At 41.0% G+C, this 15542-nt stretch overlaps 1 protein-coding gene across 1 annotated transcript in view; it reads left to right on the top strand.

Annotated features, from left to right (window-relative positions):
- The first annotated feature begins 211 nt into the window (after nucleotides 1-211).
- Nucleotides 212-15542, top strand: part of HEPHL1 (hephaestin like 1) — a 33189-nt gene continuing 17858 nt past the window's right edge. Inside the window, exons 1-8 of the mRNA XM_027637111.1 lie at nucleotides 212-381; nucleotides 8823-9067; nucleotides 9806-10018; nucleotides 11806-11985; nucleotides 12964-13218; nucleotides 14175-14343; nucleotides 15020-15156; nucleotides 15315-15446. Of these exons, the coding sequence (XP_027492912.1) occupies nucleotides 212-381; nucleotides 8823-9067; nucleotides 9806-10018; nucleotides 11806-11985; nucleotides 12964-13218; nucleotides 14175-14343; nucleotides 15020-15156; nucleotides 15315-15446 (1501 nt within the window). The remainder of the gene's footprint in view (nucleotides 382-8822; nucleotides 9068-9805; nucleotides 10019-11805; nucleotides 11986-12963; nucleotides 13219-14174; nucleotides 14344-15019; nucleotides 15157-15314; nucleotides 15447-15542) is intronic.

Here is a 15542-nt window from a genome sequence, read left to right as displayed (position 1 = left end):
TCCTGCCATGACAGCAAGCTCCTGCCTAGCCCTGCTCTGCATAGCCGAGCTCTCTACCTATCCGAGTCCTAACCTGCTGAAAAGGAGGAGCTTTGCTCTGTCCCTTCCTTACTTATAACTTGTTGAGAGCTGGGAGGGAGGGAGGGGTAAGATACCTGTGGTGCATCCTGCTGCTGCCTGCCCGCTGCCAACCTCGCAGTCACCACCACAAATGTCTCCTGAGCAGCGTGGTGGCTGCCTCTGCACCCTGGGGTTCCTCTGGCTGCTTGCAGTGGTAGAAGCAAAGACCAGAACATACTACTTGGGAATTGTGGAAGAGAACTGGGACTATGCACCATCTGGGAAAAATCTGATCACTGGACAAAGCCTCTTAGAGGACAAGTAAGTGACTGGAGGCTTTGATAAGCTGAAGGTGTAGCAACACCTTTAAACAAAATTGGTTAACATGGTTAATATTGCTGGAAATGTTGTAAGATGGCTTTTTTTCTTGGTTTTATTCTAATGACATTGTCATAGTTGGGATTTCAGCTTTGAGGCAAGAGTAGACTTTGATAGACTTCTCTTCCATCACAGTTGATTAAGCAAGATGATAGTAAATGTGCATTTGAAGGAGATGTTAAGGAACTGATATTTTTCAAGAAAGCATCAAGTAGTGGGCTTAAAATCCTCTGTGTGTCTTTCATGAAGAGGCAGGTATTTCTGGGATATCCAAAAGCAAACCCCAACTTTGCTATAATCAAACACAGCATCTTCCAATAAGACACAAAAGTCTGTTTAACTGCCAAAAGATTCTAAGTTTTCTCCCTGTGAGATGATAAAATTTGGGGAACTTGGTATGATATTTTGAAAAGTGTATAGTACCTATGAATGAGATACAAGTCCCTATATCCCTGAAATGTACACAGCTTTGGGGACCTCCTTTTAGAAAATCTATTTGATAAATGCTTATATATACAACAGTGAATGGTCAGACAGAATTCCTGGTGATCACAAGAACTGAAAATGGAGAGCCTAGGTAAGCACTGTGATGAACTGTGCCTTGGCCAGTGGAAAACAGGTGTCTGTTCTTACATCTGTACTTCTGGGGTTGGCTGTGTGTTCCTCCCACACCTGGACATTAGATGGAGGTAGAACTGATCCTTGGTGCCTCTCTAAAGAATAATTTGGGGTGGAAGGGACCTTTAAAGGTCATTTAGTCCACGTCCCCTGCCATGATCAGAGATACCTTCAACTAGATCAGATTGCTCAGAGCCATTTCCAACCTGACCTTAAATGTTTCCAGGGATAGGGCATCCACCACCTCTGTGGGCCGTGTGTGCTGGTGTTTTACCACCCCCATTGAGAAAAACTTTTTCCTTATATCTAATCTAAATTGACTCTCTTTTAGTTTAAAACAATTACCTTGTACAGCATGGGTTTCAGCATGGGTTTCAAGCATGTGTGGGAATATTTGTAATATTTCACTGATATCTTTGACATGATAGATATAGTTTGGAGGTCCTTCCTCTGAATCTAGACTTGGGATTGAGGTGGGAGCTGTAAGTGAGTGAGGAGTTCCTGGTTCCCATACCAGATCTGGAAGCACACTGGGAGCTGGATGGTGCACCCCAGGAGTTAGAAATGGAAATGTCCTTTCTGACTTTTCAGGAAATCTCAAGCAATGCTGGACTTTTCTCTACTGACCAATAATTTTTGAATCACTCTCAGCTGTATTTCGTAAAAAAAATTATTTTGCCACAAGCAGGAGGCAATAAAGAGTTTTATTTTTCAACACAAGTTTATGATTATACTTTTAATAAATAAAGGTCAAAGTTAGTAAGTGTTAACCTTTATAGGGAGAATTCAGGAGAATAGTTTGTTCCAAGCCCATGAAAACAAGCTTTTCTGGCAAGGTTATTCCTCATTTGTGTTAAATTCTTGAATTTCTCACTTTCCTACTCTTTAAAGCAGAGGGTAACTTTCTCCACTCACTAAACCAGAAGACCTCTCATTATATAATAGTAAATGCACTCCAGTACACTAGACAGATTGGAACTTGTTCTGTAAATTGTATTTCTGAGGTTGTCTGCACTTTGTATTCCCTGATCATCAAGTAGCACATTTACTTTTAAGTCTGTGACACAAATGCAATGCCTTTCACAAAATGGCAAGACAGGAAGGGAAGATAGCTTGTGTCTTCAGTCATCATTGTAATGTAATAATTACAGAATGCTAATTCCAAAGGATTTATCCACTGAGGATTTTAATGTGGACTACACATTCAAGGCTGAGGAGCTGTTTGCCATGAACTCCCTTCATGCAGAATAATTAAGTGATTCTTGTTATTATTTTGTTCCATTTTCAAATTGTATTGACTTGAGCCAGAATCAAGTGCTTTATTCTGGAATAATAGTGTGTCTGTATAAGCATGTGGGTTAAATACTGAACCAGTAATAACTATTTGACTATTCAGTTCTTTAGGATAACCTCTAATGTAAATTTAAAGCAGTATACTAATGGGCTACTTTTCAGCTAATTAATTGGTTCCTATGGATGTTATAAAAAATGTAGTTCTATAAGCAAAGTTTAAAGATTATTTCCCAGGTACTGACAGGGATACATTTTAAGCCAGTTGTGTTCTGCAAGCAGCAACGCTGTGCTCGCTGAGCCCAGCACTTCTCACCTTGTGATGCATCCTCATAGCACCCATCTGATGGGGCACTATCCCAGTTTTATTGTGAGGCAAGTGAAGATAAAGAGGTTGCAGACAAACTGATTATCTTTAAAAGAATTGGTGCATACACATGAAGGAATGCACCCTTTGATTCCCTAGCTAGCCCACAGAGATATAATCAAAACCACTTATTCTTCAGTACTTAATGAAAATCCTGAATTAGCAAGTCTGCAGTGGAAAGTGTTACGTTACCTGGATCAGATAGCGACATTTACGAGATGATTTTCAATGTTGTTATGCCAAAGTCAATAATACCTTCCTCAGCCTTCAGTTTTTAGAAATAAAGAGAATAAAGGAGGCTTCAGTAGCTGAGGCATGGGGCTGGAAATCAAGTGAGCTGATTCTGGCACCAAACACAGCTATGCCACTCAGTTCCTGCTGTGCTAGTGCTGAGTGAGCTACCTCTGGAGCCAGGCATCCTAGTGCTGCATCAGAACCTCCATAGGTGTGAGCTGAAAAGGCTACCTCTCCCCAGAACCGATTAGCACAATCCCAGCCCTGTGTTAGCATAACTATTCTACTTGGATGATAATTTTTATTATGCCTTGTCTTACTGCAGTGCTCAAGGGGCAGTCTACTGCTTGCACAGAACAAGTATCACAAGTATCTTGCTGCACATCAGTACTTTTTATGTAAAGAGAATAATGAGTCTGTTCACCTCTTCCTTTTGTTTTGTCTAATTGAGGCCTTAAGCTGTTCTACTAATTCTCATAATTTGGAGTGTTATGAGTGAAACAAAGAAATTTCATTCTCTGTTTTCCCTTCAAAAATTAAACTTACATTTTCTGAAGCACTAGGGCCTTTGGAAGTTGCAGATCCTAATTATGGCCACTGGGCATAGGTGAGCTGAGAAGGTGTTCAGCATCCCTTCCCACCTGATATAACTGGTGAAAGAGTTGGCATCATTAAACCGTGCTGGACTGGACAGACAAGGTACAAGGTGCTGTCAGTGCTGCTGGATGTGCTGCAGACTTTGTGAGTTAGGGCATGGGTATTACTGCAGTAGGAGAGTGAGCTTGGATCTTACCTGTTCCCTTTAATGGCCACATGGGAAATGACCTTTCAAAAGGAAAATACACCTAGGTGTTCTGTCTTGACATGCATGAGTTATTCTCTCCCTACTGTAGCTCAGTCTTCAGGATTAAAGTTTAGTTGATAATCCCTTTAAATTAATTTGATACTAGTTTATGCTACGGACACTTAAATCTTGCTCTGCTGCTAGTAGAGGTTAGTAAGATTTGCCTGATGTAACAGCTCATCCCTTTTCTTTAGAACACCAATTCTACATTTATCTGGGCCAAGTCTTGCACGTACCAACACTAACAGGTGTTTTTTGTTACCACAGCATCAAACATGTTTTGAGCAATTTGCCTATGAGGAGATCCCACCCAGACAAATGACGATGAAACTGTCGTCACAGATGCTAAACTAATGGCTGAGTCATTATGTGGCCAAATAACCCAATTGCAACAGCAGAGATGATCGTTGTGGGAAGGGTCAACATCAAAAAGGCATTCGAGGTGAAATATTGGCTCTAATGAAGCCTGAGATGAGTTTTATTATTGACTTCAGGGGAAGTACAAGTTTATTGTAGGAGAGAATACCATGCCAGTGTCACCTCAGAGCTTCATCTAAGATTTTATGAATTTGATTGACCTTTTCCATGCCTCGCGTGGGTCAGAAAAAGCCTAAAACATTCTTTGAGGACTTTGTATCTCTCTGTTTTGAGGACACACAACTTACTTTGTTGTTTGATGCTTTGTGGTCAGGGCACCATCTACAAAGGTGAGTTGGCACCACCAGTCCCCCTCCACTGGCCATTCCTCAAGAACAGACACTGCATTGGCCTTAGCATGGGAGTCATGGTTTGGCAGACGGTTACCCTAAACAGATTATATGACCCAGGGCTTAAAATTGTAGGGGCAGCCTGGAGCCATGGGCACTATCCCTGCTTACTTCAGCCACAGGAAAAATCTGGAACTCTGAGGTAAAAAAGCTGTTATAAACTCAGTCATTGAGTATATGAAGAGGATAGAGAGTAAGGAAGGTTTCACCACAAACAGATTTTAGGGAATAAACCCATGAAGATGCTTGTTTAAATGTTTGCCAGTGTAAAATCTATGGAACTTTAGTGGAACAATAAAAAAAAAAGGAAGTTTTCATTTGCCTACAGTTTCACCCAGGACCATACAGTGGCTATTGGCAATGTTAACTACAGGAAAAAATCTGGGAGTCCATATCTACTAGTTATTCTGAATGCTGATTTTTTGGCATACAGCAGCAAACAAACTCAGAAGCCTTCAAAATTCTATCAGAGAGGATCTGTCTCCAGGCTACTAGGGAGCTGTTTACTTGGCCATGCACACTATAACACAGTACTGGTGTAAGCACCTCTTGGAAAACATAACATCTGTTAGGCTGTAACTTTAAGATCAAAGATAACATAAATATGGTAAAAATCATGCCAAAACACTTCTTCTGTGTGGTAAAAGAAATAAGTGGAGAACTTACACTTCACTCATGATCCTGTCCTAAATCATGATCCTTACTGGACACAGCAGATTGTCTGCATTTCTAGTCTTGAAGTAGAATCTATGTGACACTCTTGTTTTACTCCTTCTCTCATTTGGAAGAGACTTACTGTTCATCATTGCAGGGACATGGATGTCTGTAATTATGTTAACACTTATTTTAAGGAATTAGAGTTAATTCCCTATTAATAGCTCACTGTTCCATTCGTTTGCATTGCCAACTTTCCTTGGATGTTAGGAAATACTGAGAGTGGTCAGGCAGCAAAATGAAACCAGGCACAAAAATAAAGGCAGGATTGCACGGCTTTCTTAATCTGAACAAGATTTTTTATGCTCTAATTTGCAAGTCTGCTTATCTCTGTATGTAACCTCAAGACTGCCCTGACTAGAAGAGATGAAGGAGGGAATTCAGGAAACTCTTATGGGTACAGCCCCAGAGGATGGAGTATTGCCCTTTGCTATCGGGAGTGGAGCTGGCAGAGCATTATGTGCAGGCTGACAACTGAGTTGGAGGGAGATAGTTAAAATTTAGGGCAGCAGTTCTTACATCTGCACAAGACCAGAAAGATGGAAGTGGTTCAGGCAGTGATATCACAAAATCACAGTGAGGATGAAACGGTTTGCAGTGAGCAGGGAAGTATGACGAGAGAGGGAGAAGGTTTGTCTTCTTGTGACAAGAGAGGAATTACAGATAAGAAACCTTTTGGTGCGAGCTCCAATGTGGGTATTACAGTGATCCTTGCAGGTCCCTTCCAACTCAGAATATTCTGTGGTTGTCTGATTCTGCAAAGGACTTTAAGCACTAATGTGCAGCACAGTTTCTTTACACCTGTAAAGAAGCACAGAGCTACCAGCTACTTGCAATGCTGAGGTGGGCACCCAAAATCCTCCTGGATGAAATGGGGTTGCCTGGGCACCTAGAGCGAGACTAACAACCACCAGTGATCCCTGTTCTCAGGTACTGAGGGCAAACAAATGGATGTGCTGAAAATACATGTCTCTGTGCATACAGAGCGTCACCTACACTGTGAGTGCTGCAGCTGATACCTATTGCACTGACAGTGGGCTCTGCAGCTCCAAACAAGGGGATTGTTTGAATAGGACCCTTTCAGAAAACTGCCACAAAACACTGTTTTCTTTTCCTGATGACTTTAAGTAGGAGACAAGCAAAGATCCAGATATTATAGCATGGCTTTATATGAGAAAGTCTCCAGCGCTTAAGCCTAGAGGATTTTCTCAGGGTGATTTCTTGAACTTCAGTAATTAACTGGATGTTGGAATCCCTGATCTATGCATTTAAAAGAACTAGGCTCATGTCAAGCATCAAAAAAAGCCTCATCAAGCAGTGCATTTTTCTGGAGTACGATTCTCCTTCTTCAGGAGAGACAATGTATCCCAGGTGTGTTATGGGAGAGTGTGCAAAATTGTCTGGTATGAAAGCCAAGGGCATAAAGACACTGTCATCATGGGGAAAGTATGCTGCCCTTGGAGCACCTCATTAAAATATTGGTGGCTGATGAAATTGGAAAAAAAATCTCTCGTGAAAATAGGGACTTTTCAAAAAATCTATTAGATATTTTTCTAAAGAAAATTTCTTATAAATCGTTAAAAAAATCAATTCATAATTCGAGTTAAGGCATAGCCACATGAATACGTTGCCATGAGGTAAGGAAGCATGTGCATTTACACTGAACTCCTACTGACACTATTTATTGCTCTATGGTAAGGACTCTTTTAGTAGCTCTTCCCCCCAGGCAGTGGAAGGTATCTTCTCCTTGATGAATGCAGTGTGACTTGCCAGGTCTTGCTATGTGCACAAACAGTTACCACAGACCTGCTAATTCACTGAAAATCCAGATTTCTTGGCAACTCATTCCTTAACTGTGCTTTTGGGGTGTATTTATCTGGCGTGTGTTTTTTTGTGAAGAACCAGACTGAGAAGCTTCTGTCCCTTCCCCGCCATCCCCACCGACTGTTTCTGCCGCAGCAGTATCATTGGCAATGTTTCAATTTGTGCCGAAGCTTGTGGTTTGTTATAAAACTCATGTTTTAAATGAAAAAATATTCTTTTTGGAGGCTTTTATATCTGAATCAATTCAAGGGCCTGTTTTAGACAATGACAACGGAGATGCAATGACCACATGGGGGATGTTGTGAGTTATGGTGTCCTAGAAATCATAGAATCATAGAATGGTTTGGGTAGCAGGAGTACTGTATCTTATGGTGAAGAGCTTACAGCAAATCATACCTTTCAACTCATGCAATATCCACCACTTAGGTTACTGGCACTTCACAAAAGCATCTAAAAAAAATTGGTTAAGCAGGTGAACTGACCAGTCTCAAAAACTCACAATGAATATAAAATTGCTGTATTTCTGCCAGTGATACTTCAGGAAAATTTAGTTCAGCTTTTTTTATGTTATGTTTTTTGTTAGGAACCATGAAAGTTCAAAAAATCTTCAGGGAATGAAAAAGCTCATGGACCAGTCAACTATGGTGAAGTTGGTTATACAATCCGCTGCTGGTTGTGTAGCAAAGCATTTCATTTCTGCCCTCATTGTGTGGGATAATTAGGGATTATCAACTGTAACCTGGAGAGAAGCAAAAAATGGATTTTATATCATCAGAGTTGGGATGAACATGAGTTGCGAGTATGATGCTATAATTAAAAGGAAAAAACTATTTCCCAGTTGTGTGAGAAATATTGACTGGGAACACCTCTGGCCCTAGATGGAACATTATGTACCTATTGTGTGAGTTCTTATGTTTAGACTTCAAAGGAGATAGGGAAATACTGGTTTTCAAAAAAGAGCTTTGGGAAAGATTTGTGGCATAAAGAATGTCAGTGTACTTGGTTTGTCCAGAAGAAAGGTAGGAGGCAATTTAGTCAATTAATTAAAACTTATGCAGGTGTCTGCATAGAAAAGAAGTTCTTGATGGCATGTGGCTCCTTTGATCTGAGAGAGGGCTTGATGGAAACCAGTTGGAGTGTGGAGCTGGATGATATTAGACTGCAAATACTGTTCAGGCTTCGAAGGAAGCTGGTATTTAAAAGCTATAATATGTTAACCACTGACCATATGGTGGATTCTCCATCACTTGAAGTTGCTATAAACACAGACTCTGGAATGTAGAAATTATGCGTTTCATGCAAAACACATTTAATGTTATTCTTCCAGGGAGTCAAACTATCTGATTAGAATTGCTCTTATTGACTTCTGAAAAAACTTAATTTGGGTTTCTTTTCCTTCTGAACAGTCATGCTTTCAGAGGTGAGGTTTCAAACCTTCAAAAGGGGGAGAATCTGCTAAAACTGTACAGAAGGCCTTGAGTGGCCAGTCCTCAATGAAGACTTGTAGCAACTATGCTAAAGATCAGGCCTGCAGGTAGATGGTTGTTATTGTACAGAAAGGGGCTTGGACCCTGCTAGTCCTGTTCAGATTTACTCCTTAGCTCTAATTCCACCAGCTGTGTGACCTGTGCAGGGAACTATTTATCTTCACTGTAAGCACCAGTTATTTGATCAATTCTTAAGTGAGGTTTATTGTCTCTAAATTATTTTCTCTTCCAAACATTAGGTTTGCAAGTGTGTATGCGACAAGAGGAGCCAACCGAATAGGACGTGTGTACAAAAAGGCTATTTTTAGGCAATTCACAGATGACACTTACTCCCAAGAGATCCCCAAAGCAGCATGGTTGGGATTCCTTGGGCCAGTCCTGAAGGCAGAAGAAGAGGATGTCTTTATCATTCATCTAAAAAACTTTGCTTCCCGCCCATACTCTGTGCATCCACATGGGGTCTTCTATGACAAGGAGTCTGAAGGTAAAAGCTCGTTTGCCTCTTCCTCTCTTTTCCTCCTGGAGTAACTTGTATCATGGCTAAAAGTCTGTTTAAGTATTTCTCGTTATGGACATTGACATCAGAGTACTTGAGATCACTAAAACCAGGAACAGCCTCATCTCTTAAAACTTTCTAGCACAAACTTTCGACATTTGGGATAAATCCAGTACTGAAACAGGTTAGATGGGTCTTTGTTCTGGAATTATTTTTTTGAATTGTAGGTAACCAAAACATCTTCCCTCCTTCCTTTTACATATTTAGTCTATTTGAATGCATGGAGTTCTTGCAACTAAATGTTTTCCTCTCTTTGGGTTATAACAGGCATGATATGGTTTTCAGAATCCCAAACCTATGTATGTATATCTTTGTTACAGGATTGTGTGGATTTGCCTACATTAAGTACCCTCATCAGTTTCCCGTGAGAAGATGCATAATGTTAGCTGACAAAATGTGCAGATGACTGATGAAAATAAAGAAACAAGAAAAAAATAGAGCATTTTTAAAGCTTTTTCTACTGATAAAACATGGATTTTAACTCTCAATATTTTTGTGATGAGATTACCAGGAATATTGAGTTTTTTCACAATGTCTCAGTGATTCTGTGCTTGAGTGCTGTTATTATTTTATAAACAAGTGTTAAAGTAGAATAAATTACACATTTATTTAACAAAATCAGTTAAGGAGGGGCTAAAAGCTTCCTTTTTTCTTTTTATGTATTAGGAGCACTTTACCCTGATGGAACCGGTGGTAAAAGCAAGGAGGACGACTTTGTTGTTCCTGGTGGAAATTACACATACACATGGCCAGTAAGGAAAGATTATTCCCCAACTTTGGCAGACTCAAACTGCTTGACTTGGATTTACCATTCTCACATTGACACACCAAGAGATATTGCATCTGGTTTAATTGGGCCTCTGCTGGTGTGTAAAAAAGGTACTGAGCTAGAAACACTGATAGAGCAAGCCCCTCTGCCAAGCTTGGCATCTTAACAGTCATTTTTGCTTACAGGTATAATCATGATGGTCTAGAGTCTATCCCTACATAGCCCATAAAAAGGGGCAAGGAATAGATGGGCCATTCCAGCAGCATCCCAGGGTAGGTATTGTAGCTCTGGGACAACCCCCTTCCTGCTCCCCTTTGGCTTCATGAGAGATTTACCTCGGCTGGTGGAGGGACTGCAGCATGCTCTGTGACCATCCTGTCGTGGCTGAGACCAACTATAAATGTTCCCAAACTGGGGTAATTTCAGGAAGAACAAAGGACTCATTGCTCAGGAAATGAAATTACGGCTGGGCAGATGACTTTGGCAACAGTGTTTACATGAAAGCCCAGTATTTGTAATTATTTCCCCACACAAATCATATGTTTATTTTTGCTCACAAGTTGTATCTTACAACCATAGGAGGGTGTGCACTGAACAACCTGTCCTGTGTACGTTATAGCCTGCTAATGTTTTGCTGGAGACATCATCTACCAGCCCTCTCCCCTTGATCAGCTGAGCCACTGTTACCTCTGTCTCTGGGCACATATAACTATGCCCCTTCTTTCCAGTAACTCCCATAGTACAAAATCAGTCCAGATTTTATGTACAGAACATCTAAGTGAAGCAGGTTTTACATATGAAGAAGAGAAAGACTTCAATGTGGAAAGGACAGGCCCTGTCTCCAGCTTAACTCACACAATTAAAATGTTTCTGACTTCTATTCTCTTGGAAATTTCCTTTGAAATCTGCAGAACTGCCTGACTATGTGAAACTGAGCTGATAACTACACAACAATACATGAAGCTAGGAGATAGCACATTCTAAACAATCCGAGCCTGAAAGGCCAGTGTTATCTGCATGTTTGCTGTTGAATTCATCAAGGTGGATATCTACATAATGTTGCTGCTCTACTCATCCAGGCAGCAGTGGTGGACACAAGACTGACAGCAAGTCTCTGAGCTCTCTCCTGCAGAAGGCAGGAGAAGCAAAGGTTTTCATGGGCTCAGAGATAGACTGGACAATTAGATGAAGTCTACACCTGCCAATGGATAATAATAGACTCCTTGATATCACCACTCCTATAGTCTCAGGTTGTTTGCCAAGTGATCCTTTGGATAATTGTGTTGAACTTATCTGGAATAGATTCTATTCATCCTGCCTTCAACCTTTTTAAATTTAAGTATCTAGTCCTAGATAATTTACAAGGATTCCTCATTAGTCCGTGGAGAGTGAGCCACATTTAGATGGCCTTTCTGATGGTATGATTCAGCAGTCGCTTCAGTGCAACAGAAATGCAGGCTACCACTCTCCCCTCCTTAATTCTCAGTCAAAAAGAACCCTCCCTGCTTTCTGGCTAGATCAGGCCCACAAACTGGCTCACTGTGCACAGATGCTAACTAACACTGACTGAAAGGCAGGGTTGGGTGCAGCAGGCCAAAGAGGGGGAAATGGGACAACAAATATTGACAGGTACTTGTGCTTATGTCAAAACAAAGAGGTGCTGAAATATCAGCTTGAGTTAGACAAGATGAACTGCCTTCTGGAGGCACTCATCTGTTCAAAGTCTGTTGGAGGGGAGTCAAGATGTCCTAGAAGAGCAAAATTAGGAGATTCATCCTGCCCTGTAGAACATGGGCAGTGCACTCTATTTCCTTGAGTGCTCCAAGGTTATCTTCACTTTTAAATTCAATCCCCTCCAAGGCTTTTTTTATCACTTTCCTTTTTGTTTGCAATTTAGGAACTGCAGATGACACCACAATAGAAGGGACTGGTGCTGCTAATGCTTTTGCCCTGATGTTTAGCATTGTAGATGAAAACTTCAGCTGGTACCTCGATGAGAATATAAACACCTTCTGCTTAGAACCAGACACAGTGGACAAAGAGGATGAAGGTTTCCAGACCAGCAACCGAATGCATGGTGAGAAGGACTCTTGAGCAAATGGTGACCTACAGCAGTTAGCAGGCTCTTCATTTCAGTAGGACTTTCTGTCCCCTGTAATGTTTCTCCTTTATCTGTGCCAGCAAGAAATGAGTCAGGATGTTGAAGTACTGTGTTGATAAAAACCTCTCCCTAAATAAAGCATGACACACTGGTTTGCAGAAAGGAGATTTGGCTTTCATGCCCAGCTCTGCCATTTGTTTAGCATTTTATCTCAGGCAACAGATTTAAGCCATTTGTTTGTCCAGTTGTGAAAAGAGAAAAGAAAGCTGCAGAGCACTTAGAGATGTGTGTATTGGAAGAGTTCTCAAAGGACTTGTGGCTGGTACAACCACTCTTGCCCTTCAGAGATCCATTGGCCAGTAGTGCTTTGTGCCATTTGGACATATGGTGTAAGAAGTTAATTCCAGATATTTCAGTATATTTTGGTTGTTCCGGGGAGTCTAGGAGCTAAAATATTTTGCAAAATATGAGTCTCATTCTCTGAGTGTCCTGATACATTGTCAGATGTGGAAGCTGAGGAAGAGAAAGCTGACTAGACTGATTTGACTGATATGATAATTTTCAAATCTGAATTGCTTAAGCCTGGCATATAATGGCATATTTATGACTCAGCATAAGAGCAAATAGATTTCAGCCATGCTAAATAGCTGCAGAACAAGTTAACTTCATTATCTGGCCTTTTTGATTGTGACTCAGCCTTTGTAACATCTTGGTATTACCTAGGAAGTTTTTCACAGATGCAGACAGAGAATTCGGGGCATTTGATCATCTAGAGCTATAAGCTGTATGTTCAAACTGTTACTCTTCATCGAGGAGCCTGTGAGGGCCTTATTCAGTGTGAACATTCAGGCAGTTTCTTTTCTGGGCTAGGAAAGAATCATTCTTAGAAATGGGATCAAAGGTGCTTGGCACTTTTCTTTCACCTCTCATTAAGTCTCATACTTTTGTTTTTAGCTATTAACGGTTATATTTATGGCAATCTCCCTGGCTTGGAGATGTGTGCTGACACTTCCATGTCCTGGCACTTGTTTGGCATGGGAAGCGAGATAGATATCCATGCTGCTTATTTCTACGGCCACACGTTCACTAATAGAGACCAGAGAGCAGATGTCGTCGGCCTGTTCCCAGCAACGTTCATCACAGCGGAGATGACTCCCGGGAGCCCTGGGAGGTGGCTGATAACGTGCCAGGTTAATGAGCACTTACGAGGTATGCTGCTATAGATCCCCCTCATCCTTTCAGAAGTTCCAGACTCTATTATGTTCGGAAAAGAAAACTGAGGGATGTTTCCAGGGAAAGCAGGGTTTGACACTTTTTTTGTGACTTTGAAACAACTTTGGAACTGCTTCATCAGATAAACATCATGAATATGAATTTAGTCACCAGTGGAAATTGTACACGTTGGGCCAAATCTTTAGTTAGTATGAGTGACTTGGTTGTGTAACTCATATGAGGAAGGCTTGCTAGACTCAGCACTGTCACCACGCTTTCTACGTAAACAGGAGATTTTTATGAGTAATGAGAGGAGCCTTCATCACCACTTTTTGTTGTAGACAAGTACTTACATATTAAAAAAACCATGCCAGCTGAAGGAATTTGATGGTGATGTTGTGATACTTGTGTGGTACGAGACCCCAAAAGCACATATCATAAAGTAGGTCTCACAGCAGCAGGCAATGTATAATTATCATAGCAGAGATGAGTTGGGAGAATTTTTACTTCTGTGAGCTTGTACATTGGTTTCAGTGGGATTTGCATCAGGCAAAACAGATTTGATTCTGGCAAGCAACAAACACCTTCAGTGGAAATACCCAGCCTCTATTTCAATTAAAGTCAAGGGGAGATGACGCCATTTTGCAGACTTCTGGAGGCATTCTGATGCCCCAAATCATTCTACCATACTTACACAGATTAAGAAATTGAGTGAATAAGCTGAGTGCCACTTTTGTCAGTGGGTTTCACCTGTGGTATAAAGCACCACCTTGCAAAAGAAGGACGCTGGCATCTGGCCCAGTGTAGGCAAAGTCTTTTAAAACAAAAATTTACTCTGGTAGTTATTTTCAATCCATGTAGCTTCCAGAGAGTTTTGAATGTGCATTTTTATCCATGAGATTGCTGACACTGCAGCTGGTCAGGGACTGTCTCCAGACTCTTTCTCCTCCCAGGTGGCATGGAGGCACTATATGATGTTCAGATCTGCCAAAAAAACCTGTCTCACCCTTCACCAATCAGTCATATGAGAAGATACTATATTGCTGCCGAAGAAGTGCTCTGGAATTATGGACCTGACGGTTATGATAAATTCACTGGGCAGGGCTTGAATGCCACTGGCAGGTGAGTTTTCTTGTCCTCTCCTGTTGTGCTTTAATTTCAGGAGTCTGTGTGAGACTTCCCCAGTGATTCACCAGGGCTAGGTCCTGCACTGTTATTAATTTTAATTGAAAGGGGCAGGGAAGAATGGATTTACACAGCCTTGCCAGGAAGTTAGATTCGTAACTGTGATGCTTGTAGTTGCTTTCTGGAAGCACTTATCTTGCTCCATTAAGTCCATGAAGAAAGTGACCCCAGTGAGGCACACCAAGTTCAACAGAGTTAATGACCCTTTGTCAAGACTACTCAGGCATCTTTCACACCTACAGTCAGTGCATTTCAGAGGCACCATAATGGTAGAATTTTCCCTTCTGATGAAGACAAACTGCATTACAGTGTCTCCCAGAAAAGCCAGCAAGGATTAGAGACACACTGTGCACAGTTCTTGCCCTAAGGTAAGTTGATATAGATGTCTCCCTAAGTAAATTGGGGTTAAACATTAAAGTCTAATACACAGTGAATGCTCATTTGTTAACTAATTCTAACTGGTAATATCTCTCTTTGTCTGCTAGAAAAGTGTATGCAAACTAGTAACTTCTGGGGTCATGTCTCCTGTGTCTGGAGTAATAACTTTATCTGAAATGAAGGGTTCTGTCTGAACCTCCAATTATTTAATCAGTCTGATTTGCTAATTCCACAGTGAATCTGCAACATATTTCACACAAGGAACTGACAGAATAGGAGGACAATATTGGAAAGTTCGCTATGTGGAATACACTGATGCAACATTCAGTAAGAAGACTTGGTCAGAGGACATGAAGCACCTGGGAATACTTGGTATAGTGAATATTTTCCCCTCCTGTCACTATATCAGGTTTGAATGCAGAACCATTTGAATCCAGAGGGGAATTTAATGCTTGCAGTCCCCTCTTTTTTTGATGGAAATATGTTAGAGAATAGTTCTTCTAATAGCTTCCCTCACTCTCTTTTTTAAGGTCCCGTTATAAAAGCTGAAGTAGGAGATACAGTGCTGGTTACTTTTGCCAACAAAGCCAGAAGAAGCTACAGCATTATGGCCCATGGTGTAAGCTTCAGCAAGCTATCGGAAGGTGCTCCCTACTTAGATGGTAAGTTTAGACTGTACTACTGTATCATCACATCTAGAATACCTGAGTTTAAAAATCTGTTGGTGCTCTGCAGTTTTGTCCTTTTTGTGGGTACTA

The sequence above is a fragment of the Corapipo altera genome, unplaced genomic scaffold (assembly GCF_003945725.1).
Source record: "Corapipo altera isolate COAL_440 unplaced genomic scaffold, ASM394572v1 0, whole genome shotgun sequence".
NCBI classification, from domain to species: domain Eukaryota; kingdom Metazoa; phylum Chordata; class Aves; order Passeriformes; family Pipridae; genus Corapipo; species Corapipo altera.
The sequence above is the reverse complement of the archived record's forward strand: the minus strand, read 5'-3'. Positions and strand labels throughout refer to the sequence as shown.